The 13,819-nt window shown below is 26.4% G+C and overlaps 1 protein-coding gene across 1 annotated transcript; it reads left to right on the top strand.

The window, feature by feature from the left end:
* The first annotated feature begins 2,988 nt into the window (after nt 1-2,988).
* Nucleotides 2,989-3,946, top strand: LOC131173163 (probable glutathione S-transferase). The gene is made up of 2 exons (XM_058135083.1): nt 2,989-3,374; nt 3,493-3,946. Exons 1-2 carry the CDS (start codon nt 3,057-3,059, stop codon nt 3,859-3,861), a joined length of 687 nt encoding a protein of 228 aa, XP_057991066.1. The 5' UTR covers nt 2,989-3,056; the 3' UTR covers nt 3,862-3,946.
* The last annotated feature ends 9,873 nt before the right edge of the window (nt 3,947-13,819 follow it).

Here is a 13,819-nt window from a genome sequence, read left to right as displayed (position 1 = left end):
ATTTATAATATAAAATAAATACATTTCATAAAAATTAAAATTTTAAAATATTATCATTTTCTATTAATATAATAAATATTAAAAATACGTACTATTTTTCAAAAGATAGATTTTATAATTTTAATGCTATAACTTTAATTTTTTTTAATTATCTTTATTTGTAGCTAAATTTTTTATATAATTATATTTGCAATTTACCTATTAAATTTTACTTCTATATAAAATATAGTTGAGAGATAATTTATACATAAAAGTATAGATATTTAATTAAAATTTAAAAATAATTATGTTAAAATTAATTATAATTAAAATATTAGTTATAATTACATTCGATATATAATTATAATGAAATAAAATATTTAAATTTTTAAAAAATATTAAATAAAAAATTTAATAATTAAATTCATATTAATTAAATATATTTAAATAAATAAATTTTGAGAATAATAACTAATAACATTTTAAAGAAATAATAAAAAATAGTGCAAATAAAAAAAAATTTAAAAGCATTTAGGTGAAGTGAAAATACCTAGTGAGAAGATAGTACTTAATATATATAAAATGTCTCATATGACATATTATATATAGACAAATAAATGAAACTATTTAAATAAAAATAATTTATAATTAAATATTATTTAATTGAAAAACGATAATGAAAGCATTCAAATTCAATTTTAATAACAGTAAAATATCTTCTATTTATTTGGCCATTTCAATTAAATAGTCATAAGTTGATCATAATGATAATAATAATAATAAACATTAATTAAACTTAGGAAAGTAAAAAAAAAAAGAATATTAAATTATTAACATAAAAATAATACATATTAATTATAAAAACTCAAATCTCTGTATTTTTTTTATAACTTTTTATATATATTATAATTTTTGTCTCTCAAATGTTTTAACAAAGATGTCATAGTAAAAATAATAGAAACTATAACAATGTAATAAAAATATTTATTAAAGATAAGAAATAAATTAGGGTTGATTAAATTATATAATAGTTGATTATGAGATCACAAATTAATTATCAATTTTCTTTAAATTAATGGCCATCAATAATATTTTATTATTATTATGGAGGGTAATATGTAACAAATAATATTTTTACATAAATAAATTTATAAAAAAATAATATAAATAACTTTTAAATATTACATTTAATATAAAAAGATCTTAATTTTTAAAAATTAAATTTAAAAAAAAATAATAATTTAAATAATAAATGTTAAAGTAGAATCATAAATAATAATAATAATGAAAAGAGAAATAAAAAAATTAAATAATAATTAGTATATATAAAATAATATAAATAATATTTAAAATAATAAATTTAACTACAAAAGATCTTAATTTTTAAAAATTAAATTTGAAAAGAAATAATAATTTAAATCAGAAATGTTAAGATAGTATTTGTGAATAATAATGATAATTAAAAAGGAAATAAAAAAATTAAATAATAATTAGTATAAAGAGGAGTAGCATAAAATTAATAAAAATTAAATGTTCAATTAATTAAAATTGAAAATAAATGTAAATATTTAAATTTTTAGTCATTATAATTAAAACATATAAATTTTCACAACAGATTGATCAAATTTTGATGAAAGTTTATATTTTGTAATAATTAACCTTTAATTAATAAAATTATTGTTATTTTTAAAAAAGTTTAGATTAAAAAATTGTGAGTTTTAAAATTTTAATAATTATTTTAGTAAGGAGATATTATATTTAGAAAGTAATTTTTACTTTACTTAATATTTTATTTATTTAGTAAAATATTCAAAGTTATCTTAATATTTTATTACCTTTAATAATTAAGCATATTTAAAAAAATCAATTATTAATATTTTATGAAGATTCAAATATTTAATTTTTATAAATAAATAGTAAAATTAATTGAATTTAAAAGGTCAAATTAATTAAAAAGTTATGTATTTCAACAGTATGAAATATAAAAAAAAAAAGTATCATTGATCTTTCTCTTTTTTCTTTTGAAAAAAATTAAAATTAGTTAACACAATTGACTCTTTTAAGATGTCACAATTTTGATTTCAACATAATTAATACTTTTTTACCATTTGAATTTGAAAGGTTAAATTAATTAATTAGTAAAATTTGGATTGTATTTAGAAAATCAAATTAAATAATAATTATATATTATAACCATTTAGAAAATATTAAAATAATTACCATAAATAAAATTAAATAATAAATATATATTATAACTATTTAGAAAATATTAAAATAATAAAATAAATTCAATTAAAATTTACTATTTGACATAATTGTGATCCATTTGAAATTCTATATCACAATATCAAATGGAAGCTTGCATTCTTTATATATATATATATATATATATAAATTTGAATTGTATTTAGAAAACTAAATTAAATAATATTATAACTAATTAGAAAATATTAAAATAATTATTATCAATAAAATTAAATAAAAATTATATATTATAATTATTTAAAAAATATTAAAATATTTATCATTAATAAAATTAAATAATAATTATATATTATAACTGATTAAGAAATATTAAAATAATTATCACTAAAAATTCAATTAAAATTTACTATTTGGTGTAATTATAATTCATTTGAAATTCATTGTACCAGTATAAAAGGAAAATTTACATATTATATATATATAAATAGAAATACTTATTAAAGAAATATGCACTGAATATTCAAAAAGAAATACATTTTAAATTTAGAAGTGTAAAGATGCACACAAAATAAAATTAACCTTTAAAAATAGTCCTCCATTTTTCACACCTAATCAATTGCGTCACCTCTGTTCTATTTTGGATAAAAAAATGCGTCACCTCTTACGTATTAAAAAATTACCACATCAAAATAGTCCTCAACTTTACACTTTTTCATGTTCTGACTCAGGATTTGAGCTTCAATTTACAATTGAGTCCTCTGGCCATACTCTGTTCTATATATATGCATGTGGTGTTTACTATTGATTCACTGCTTATCAGATAGCTGGAGTCTGGAGATAGGCAAAGAAAGAAAAAAAAAAAAAAGAAGACTATGGCTGTGGCAGAAGAAGTAAAGCTGTTTAGGAATTGGTCAAGTCCATTTGGATTGAGAGTGGTGTGGGCACTAAAACTGAAGGGGATTGAGTATGATGAAGAGTTGGAAGATCTTTCCAACAAGAGCCCCTTGCTTCTGCAGTATAATCCTGTTTACAAGAAGATCCCTGTACTTGTTCATAATGGAAAACCAATCTGTGAGTCTCTTCTCATTATTGAATATCTGGAGGAGACTTGGAAACAAACTCCATTGCTTCCTGAAGATCCACACCAGCGAGCCATGGCTCGCTTCTGGGCTAAGTTCGGTGATGAAAAGGTAATATTGTTAGTTTTCCCCATTACTTTTCAATTTAGAAATTAAATTGCAAGATTGAGGATTTTTCAATTATTTATTATTAACAAATATGATTTCTATTTCTGTTTTTCTGGAGTAGGTCTTTGAAACAATGAGATTTGGTACTCTCTTGAAGCAAGGAAAAGAACAAGAAGAAGCAATAGTTTCAACCATAGAGAACTTGAAATATTTAGAAGAAGAGCTAAAGGGAAAGAAATTCTTTGGAGGAGAGACCATTGGACTAGTAGATATTGCATTGGGTTGGCTTGCTTACCACTTCAATGTAGTTGAGGAGATAATTGGTGTGAAATTGATAGAACAACAAAAATTCCCATTATTAGTGGCATGGATGCAAGAATTCTCAAATATCCCAACAATCCAAGAAAGTTGGCCTCCAAGAAACAAACTCTTTGATAGGTTTGCTGGCTTTCGTAAGGCTGCCCTTGGAGAAGAACACACACCAAAATGAGCTCATATTATTTGTGAAAGTTACTATAGAGTGGTATTAATTTTATGTAATATTTATCAAGAATAAACACCCCCTTTACTTGTTATGTTTGTGTATTGCAATGGATTGTGATATGGTTAAGGATTTCTCCTTGTTTTGAACTATTAAGATGAGAAATTTTCATTTTCCTAATATTCATAGCTATTAATATCTTCAATTAATTTAAATACATTAAAGTTAAATGAATTTGTTAAATGAGTGATATGTCTTTCAGTTCTTAGATAAAATCAAATTATTATTTGATATACTCGGTGTAAATATACCCTCAGTCATAATTATGTAAGATTTATATTATTGATTTCATAAAAGATTCATATTTTTATGGGTGAGAGAGTACTCCATTAAACACATTTTTCTATCATAACACAAGAATTCTTAGATATTCCAACAATCCCTTTGTCTTTCCTGAATGGGCGTAATTTGGCTTTCGGCCTATTGTAGTTAACTAATTATTGTCTTCAATTTTTGAGGGGAAAAAAGTTACCTGCAATCTCTTAGACCTTCTCTTTCAAGGCCTTCCTCCTTTCCTCTTCTTCTTCCTCCTTCCTTTTCCTTTCCATCTCTTCCAGCCACTTCCTCTCCTTCTCCATTCTCTGTCTCTCCTCTTCCTCCATCTCCTTGGCTCACCTTTGCTCCTCCGGATCATTCATTTTCCTCTCCGCGTCTCCTCTCTCCTTCTTCGCAATCTCTCTCCTAAACTGCTTCCTCTACATCTTCTTTCTCTCCTTCCTCTTCTCTTTCTTGCCCATCACCTCTGATTTCTTTTCTTTCCTTGTCTCTCCTCCTTGTCGTCCTCTTCCTACTCCTCCTCCTCCTTCCTCCTTCCTTTTTTGCCCCAACAATCGGTTCTACCATCTTATAAGACGGGTTTGGGTATTATATACTCAGGTTTGAAAAATAATAGCTGTGATGGGTTCAGATTAGGTTTAAGTTTTACATATTGGGTAACCATTACTCGAACATATTTATATAAATACTTAATTAAATATAAAATATATATTTTTTATATTAATATTTATAAATTTTTATATATTTTATTTTATATAAAATGAAATTTAAATATTTTATAAAATTATTAAAATTTTAAAGTATAAATTATTAATAAAATAATTTTTATATAAAATATTAATTAAAATATATAAAATTAAACAGGTTTGGGTTTTTTTGGATAATAATAATAGGGTTTGGGATGAGTTCGAGTAATAAAAATAAATTTTAATCGAATTTGAGATGGGTTTTAATTTTGATAATATTAATCAGATTTAGATTGGGTAATTTTCACGGGTACCGTACTTATTACCATCTCTATCTGATAATACTATAGCTAGGGTTCCTTTCCAATTGGGTCTGTTTATGTAATGATCAGTAGTGGGATTCTCTTGCATTTCAATAATCTGCTGAATATTGTATAGGTACTTTGTTTTTAAAATTAGTTTTTTCACTAAAAAAATAATAATTTTACGAAATTTACATACTCCCTCTACCTACAAATGGATTTACTTTTATTTTCATATGATTGAAAAATATAATTAATATAATTAAAATAATAAATCTATTTTATTAAAAATTAAATAATTACCAATTAATATGTGATGTAATAATAAGGCTCAATGCACTTTTAAGAGATAATTCAAATTGGATCCAGAAAAATTCAATTTCTATTTTTGGAAAAAAATATTATTGAAAGAGACAGTCACAAATCCCATATAAATTAAAATTTTATAGACTATAAAATGAACATAAATTAGAAGTTACCTTGGTGAATTAAAAAATTAAATAATTAATATTATTAAATTATTTTTAAAATTAATACATTTTGTTTTTGATACATTTAATATAAATTTGATCTTATATGAGAATAAATTTAATAAATATTATCTTCATCAATTTTTATCTATTGCATTTAATTTTTTTTAAATTATTTATCGCATTTAGAAAATAAAGAAACATTAACTTTTTTTTTTTCTATTTTACCTTTATCTCTATTAAATACAATAAATATTTATAACTTTTTTAAGTTAAATAAAAAATAATTTAGTCAATTATTATTATATTTTTATAAAAATGAGGTTATCTAACTATTTCCCTAATTATCACGCAAAACTCAATGTGATAAATAAAAAGAGATGAAACTAGTATTAGATTAAATATTTATACTGAAATTTGAGCAAAATTAATTAGAGTGTATATAATGAATGCACGAATTAATTTATATGTAAATATTTACTTTCATAATTATTCTCTTATTAGCTTAAGTTTTCTATAGTCGCACCCTTAAATTAAATGTATATTTATAAAGACATATTAATAAGTTAATAAATGAACTATTATTTAAAAAAAAAAGACTTAAAATTTAAAACGAATGAAAAAAAAGTAAGATATAGAGTATTATTTTATTTATCTATTTTAAAAGCCAAAGTTTTTTCATATGAGAGAAGATAACAAGAAGGAGAAATTATTAAGAGTATGAGAATAATATTTGAAAATAAACATATATAAGTATAATATTTTTCATAAATAAAATAAAATATTATTTTTAAATTATTAATAATAATGATATTATTTATATTTTATATTATTAATTAAAATAATATAATTTATTAATTATAAATTAAAATTTTATTTTATTAAAATATTATAATTATTTATATTTTATTTTGATATAATTTTTAAATAATTATTTTATAAAAAATAAATGATTCTATATGAAATATAAAATAAAAAAGAGAATTTTTTATCTGCTAATAACAATAAAATCTGCCTCATAATCAAATTACTTTCTTTCCAAATACCCATTTTAATTCATGTGCCTGTTTGTAATTTATAATTTTATAAGAATTCAATTTAATTGATTTTTTTACTAATTTTTATATTTAGAATAAAAAATTTTAATTTTTTTTATTTTAAAATTTTTTATTATAAAATAAATATAATTTATATATAATTATGTGAGAATTTTTTTTGAATTAATTCCTTACAAATAATTTATTTCAAATGAACCTTAGACGATAGCATATTACTTAGAAAAGAGTTGAACACTATGACCCTTGAAATGACAAGTCGTTTGAAAAAGGCTTGTTGAACACACACACACACACACACACGTGTGTGTGTGTGTGTGTGTGTGTGTGTGTGTGTGTGTGTGTGTGTGTGTGTATATGATGGAGATTCAAACGTAACGCATGCTAAATGAATGATATACTTTTAGGGTCCGTTTGGCATTGCTATTGAGAAAATTACTTTTTTTAAATATACTAGTTAGAGAGTATTAGAAAGTAATTAAAAATTAAATTTGATCAGTTTTAATCATAAGAATATCAAAATAACAAAACGGCTTTTTTCAAACTGTTTTTTTCAATAGCATCTAAAATGGTGCTTTATTCAGAAAAACAGTTTCAGTCTTTAAAACTCAATATCAAACAGGCTGTTAGTCACTAAACAAAACCAGACCAAGCGATTGACTGATATATAATTTACTTAAAAGAACTAGGAAACTTCAAGCATGATGGATTTGTATTTTTTGCATAGCCCCATGATGGATTTGCCATGAAAAACGAAGGATAGAAGAAGCGAATTTTGTCTTCTGCTATTTGTTAAATTTGGTTTTTTTCATAAACCGAGTTTTTTTCTTCTGTGATTAAATCCATAATATAAATATATTAATGATTACGGTATTCTATCATAACTCAATATGCATAAAGCTAGAACCATTGATCGAATAAATTCATCAGTATTAAGGACTTCGAAATTGACACAAGTTATATGACGATCCGACCAGGGAAAGCGGTCTAATAAGGGCGGGGAGTGGCATAAGAGAGTAAACTCCCGGCAAGCTTCCAGGATGGCGAGACTACCTAGGGTAGTGGAATGCAGGGTACAGGAATGAATCGAATCATGCATTGAAATGGGGGAAACTAATCACTAGAGGTGCCTTTTGGTGAAATGGCCTAAAGAGTTGGAAGAACTCCTAGGTTAAGCGTGCTCGCTTGAGAGAAATCCTGGGATGGGTGGCCTCCTGGGAAGTTCTTTATTCCACCTATGGGACAAAATCATGAGGCTTAGGATGGGGTGGGCCAAAGCGGACAATTCCTCTAGTGGTTGGAGCAGGGGTGTAACAGATGGTATTAGAACCAAACCACCTCTAGTAGATGTGTGGTTCAATGACGAACCAGGCGAAAGTTAGTGGGCCTGTGATGACCTGACCCCGGAAAGCAGTCCAATGAGGGTGTGGAGTAGCATAAGAGAGTAAACTCTCGACAGGCTTCTAGGATAGTGAGGCTACTTAGGGTAGTGGAATGCGGGGCACAAGAATGAATCGAATCATATATTAAAATGGGGGGAGCTAATCACTAGAGGAGCCTTTTGGTTGAATGGCCTGGAGAGTTGGAAGAACTCTGGGATTAAGCGTGCTCGCTTGAGAAAAATCCTAAGATGGGTGACCTCCTGGGAAGTTCTCTATTCCATCTATGAGACAAAACCGTGAGGCTCAGAATGCGGTGAGCCGAAGCGGATAATTCCTCTAGTGGTTGGAGTAGGGGCGTTACAAGTTAGTTTCGGTTCATTTCTAAAATCGAAAATCGAAATTAACGGATTATGATATGTGAATAAGAGAATTTGAGGCTAACAAAATGGTGTATTAAATAAATAATAATGTTTATTATAATTAATACTATTATATGTTTTATAAATAATTATTAAAATATATTTAGTTAAATTTTAATATGTAAATGCTTTTTAAAAAATTCAGATTTTTAATTAAACTTTGAACAAATAATATTTAGTTATTAATAATAAAAATAATTAAAATTAGAATTTTATAATAACAATTTTAACTATATCAATGAAAAATAAATATTATTATATTAAATTATATAATGCGGTAAATAAAAAATTTATATTCAATAATATAAAAAATAATTGAGTAATTCAAGTTAACAATAATATAATAAATTATTAATACCCTTAATTATTCAATTTGTAAGTGGGAGAAGTAAAGAATTTTTAATTGTTTTTGCAATAATTGTAGGTTAATAATTATTAATTATGTTAAAAAAATATAATCTAAATTAATAAATAAATCATTTTATATAGTGTTTAAGTTATATATATATATATATATATATATATATATATATATATATATATATATATATATATATATACTACACAAATTATGCATAACTTAAGTGGTTTGCTAGTACAAAGAAGATCATTCCTCACAGTTTTCCTTATTTTTTTTTATTGAGCATCTCTGCCGGCTTTCAGCTGGAAAATCGGCTCAAATCCAGTCAAGTTATTGGTTCATTGGTTGTCTGATCGGTTCAGATCAGTTCATGCTGATTTCTGTATTCGAGGATTTATTTTGCAAACTAAACCTGATTAAGATCCAATTCCTAATTAAACTAGTCAAATCGACCAATTCATTCCGATTCTGATAACATGATTTTTAGCACACCCCCATGATGGATTTGCTACTAAAAACATAGGAAAGAATAAGCAGATTTTGTTTCCTACAATTTGTTAAATTAGGTAAGTACTTGTAATTTTAATATATAAAATATGTTTAAAATTAAATTAAATAATAAATTATATATTACAACCATTTAAAAAATAAAAAAAATAAATTTGACATTTCTTTAAAAAAAATTAGTGAATTAAAGAAAATTAACTATTTTTAAATTTTCAAGATTTTAATTTTTAACATTTTAAATTGATAAATAATTAATTTCAAATTAAAAAAAAAGGAAGTAGCTACAATTTCCAATTAACAACAGTTACAATTGCCATACGGTTCAAGAAGAAGATTATATATTTATAACTAGCATAATATTCATATTATGCATGGATAATTTATAATTTTTATTTATAATTTAATTTTTAATTACATTTTGAATAAGATAAATTATTATTATTATTATTAAATTAATTTTAGATTAAAATTTCTCTCTTATTTAATATAATTTGAATAGATTTTTATTTGTTATAATAATAAAATTTTAATTAATTTATAGTGTAATTAATTAAAATACCTATTTAATTCTTTTTGTACATATATTAATAGTAATTTCCATAATTATTTCGTTTAAAATATAATAAAAGTACTTTATTCAAAAAATAATTTAAATTTAATAAAATTCCCGTTATCACATGTATAATGAACAAAAGGGCACAGCCAGAGAGTACCTATGGAGAGGGAAGAGGCATAACATTATTATTAATTAAAAATAACATCCTGTTATATTATTTTTTAAAAGATAACTAATCTGATATATTTTTTTATAAAATAATTCTTTGACAAAAATGGTTATCACTTTATATAAATTTATAATATAAAATAAATACATTTCATAAAAATTAAAAACTAAGAAAAAATAGTGAGAAGAGAAATAATAAAAAAATAGTGCAAATAAAAAAAAAATTGAGAGCATTTAGGTGAAATGAAAATACTTAGTAAGAAGAGAGTGGTTGATATGTATAAAATGTCTCATATAACATACTATATATAGACAAATAAACGAAAACTATTTAAATAAAAATAATTTATAATTAAATATTACTTAATTAAAAAACGATAATAAAAGCATTCAAATTCAATTTTAATAATAATAAAATATCTTCTATTTATTTGGCCATTTCAATTAAATACTCATAAGTTGGCCATAATAATAATAATAATAATAATAAACATTAACTAATCTTAGTAAAGTAAAATAAAAAGAATATTAAATTATTAACATAAAAATTGTAACACCCCTAATTTTTAAATTAATTATTTAAATTTTGAGAAATTATTTGAAATTTTTCAAATTTTTGAAATCGGATTTGATTTTTCGAAAATATAAAACTTTGATGATTTTTAAAAAAATTATTTAAAGACCATGTGGCAAAACTAAAAATATATTTAGACTCTACGAATTTTTTTAAGTTTTCTGGAATTTTTTTGAAATTTTTGGGCCATGTTTTCGGTCCCAAAGCAGAGTAAAAATTTAATTTCGGGTGCCCTAAATCGAACCAGCCAAATCGAATGAGACCGGGTTGGACCGGTGGAATCGGATCGGCCCTTTTTCCTTTTTTTCTTCCTTTTCCGCTCGCCCCTGACGCTCTCTCTCTCTCTCTCTCTCTCTCTCTCTCTCTCGTTTTCTCTCTCCTCTCTCCTCCTCTCGCCACCCCAGCCTTCCCCAGTCGCCGGCGCACCTCCAGGCCATCTCCCTGCCGTCGGCCAACGCTCCAGGCAGCCGAAAAACCCCCCAAAAACCCCCTCATGCGCCATGTCGTTTCGATTTCCTGGGCCGATTTCGGCCAATCCGACCACTAATCGACCGGGTCTTATACCAAAACATTTCTAAACCTCGAGAGCTTTTCATAGATACCAAGAATACAAAAATTCATCGAGCAGTTTGTCCAATTTTTACTCGGGAAGTTTTAGCCCATTTTGACTTTCGGGCTAGATTTCTCGAAAACCGTAAACCCCACAAAAAATCCGAGAGACCGGAGTGCTCCACTCGTCGAGAGCTTCATGGCAATACCCATTTCAAATTTTTTCGACACCATTTTTCGATGGGTCCCGCGAGACTTCGCAGTGTTTTTCGGAGCATTAAATGAGTTTAGAAAATTTTGTAAAAATTATATACTAACCCCCGTGTTATGGGATTCGCGTAGGTATATTCAATTCACAGAAATTTGACGGTTGCTCGGGTCTGCAATTTCGGACCAGGCAAACAGACTACCGGGAAAAGCTTCAGAACCGGGCTGAAAGCATAGGCTACCCCACCATTTTCAGACCTTCCGGACTTGTCTCCAGGGTCGGAATTGACATAGGTAAACCCGAACCCTCATTTTTCTTAAATATCTAGTGTCGGATTTCGATTAAAAATCTATAAAATATTCGTGGTAGGTTAAAAAAATATAATTCCTTTTGCGTTAGCTCTATAATATTGCTAAGGACCGCAGGGAAAAGTTTTAGAATTTTTGGAGCTCAAATGGGTAGTTTTTGCAAAAGGCGTAATTGTAGAGACTAAATTGTAATATTCCAAATTGTGGTTGTTGACTGTTTGGGTGGGCCCAGGAAGGGCCATGTGATGTGATTGAGTTGTGGATGTGTGACTTGTGGATATAGAAGTGCATTTTAAACCCTTTTGCAAGTTGGGTAGGTCCTAGGTATAGGGGAGACTCTGCCGGATTTTTGGCACGACTTAGGGCGTCTTTGATATTTTTCAAACTTGTATTGAGTCAAATATATTAAAAATTTCAATGAAATAATGGAGTGGTACTGTCCCAAAGTAATCACTTTAAATATCTAGGCTCAGTCCTTCAAGTAGATGGGGGATGTGAGGAGGATGTTAGTCATAGGATTAAAGCCGGATGGTTGAAGTGGAGATGTGCCACGGAAGTTTTATGTGATCGTTAAATTCCCAATAAGTTGAAAGGAAAATTTTACCGTACAGCCATACGACCGGCTATGTTATACTGTAGTGAGTGTTGGGCACTAAAAGGGTCATATGCGTCTAAGATAAGAGTTGCAGAGATGAGAATGCTAAGGTGGATGAGTGGCCATACTAGACTAGATAAAGTCCGTAATGAGAGTATTAGAGAAAAGGTAGGAGTGGTGTCAATTGAAGATAAGTTGAGAGAAGGGAGATTGAGATGGTTTGGTCATGTGAAGCGTAGGCATACTGTAACACCCCCATTTGTATAGCCTGGTATATTTCACTATTCCGGTGACCGGAGTCGGACCGGATAATTAAGGAGATTAGAACCACATCTAAGACAACTAGATAACCTATAAACACAAATAATTAGTAATTGCCAATTAGTTAAGTATAAACAAGAAAAACAGAACATAAGAAGTTAAACGAGCCGAGAGTCATAGCGATGGGTGACCTTCTCGGGAACAACAGCGAAGTCGATTTAAACTCAAATTTTGAACCGTAAAATGTGACGCTGCGGTCCTTAGGACCATTACGAACACAGTGGAAAAGAGAAAATCACGAAAAAGAACTGTTAAGCCAGTCAAATAATTAGGTTAGGGAGCCGGAAGAAATATTGAATTATTTGCAAACCGGGTTGAACCAGCGAGGGGCAATTTGATCAATTGACCCCAAGAGCTGACTCCTGACCTAACTGTCAAATAAAATCAGAGAAATGAAAATTTTAGAATAGCAAATTAAATTAAAGAACTAATAGAAAAATAAAGGAAAAAGAAAAAAGAAAAGAAAATTGCCTTGTGACATCATGTGTGTGTGACATCACACATGACCTCATAATTAAATTCTAATTACTTGAAATTTTGACTAAGTCAAAAAGAAGGATAATTATACATAAAAACAAAATTAAAAAGCTATTTTTCTATCATCTTCTCCATGTTGCCGTGAACACTCACTTCTCTTATTTCTCTCCCTAAGTTCCTCCATGAGAGCTTAAATTTAAGCTTTCGAAACCCTAAATTTCACCATAAGTTTCCTAGTTCCTCAAGTTAAACCTTGATTTTGAGTATTGAAAAGAAGTGTAGAAGAAAGAAATTAGAGAAAAATTGGGGAATTAAGAAGATTGGAAAGCTCAAGTGAGGTAAGAATTTAAATTGAAATTTAAAGTTTAAAACATATGTTTTGAGTTAATTTAACTTAGATTTTAACTTAAATTCAAAAGAAAATAATTGTGAAGGACAAAGTTGAATTTTGGCCAACTAGGTTTTTGATGTATGTATGCATGAATTTGGTGGATTTGAAAGTGTATGTGAGCTTAATTGTGTTGAATAATTATGATTAAATGCTTAAATGTGGTTAAATGCAACAAGTTAGTAAGTTAGGGTTTTGGGACACTTAGGGTTAGAGACAAAAATGTGAGAAATGTGTAAATGATGTCTTTGACCCAATGTGAAGTGAGAAATGGTCATTTGTGACCTAATTAAGTGTGTTAGAAG

Source organism: Hevea brasiliensis, chromosome 14 (genome assembly GCF_030052815.1).
Source record: "Hevea brasiliensis isolate MT/VB/25A 57/8 chromosome 14, ASM3005281v1, whole genome shotgun sequence".
NCBI lineage: Eukaryota > Viridiplantae > Streptophyta > Magnoliopsida > Malpighiales > Euphorbiaceae > Hevea > Hevea brasiliensis.
This window is presented reverse-complemented; position numbering and strand designations above follow the sequence as displayed.

What these genes read in the sequence shown, in the direction of transcription:
- LOC131173163 (XM_058135083.1), top strand. Translation starts at nt 3,057, where the DNA reads ATGGCTGTGGCAGAAGAAGTAAAGCTGTTTAGGAATTGGTCAAGTCCA. An exon ending in CTAAGTTCGGTGATGAAAAG is followed by an intron (nt 3,375 to 3,492) that starts GTAATATTGTTA and finishes TTTCTGGAGTAG; the next exon opens with GTCTTTGAAACAATGAGATT.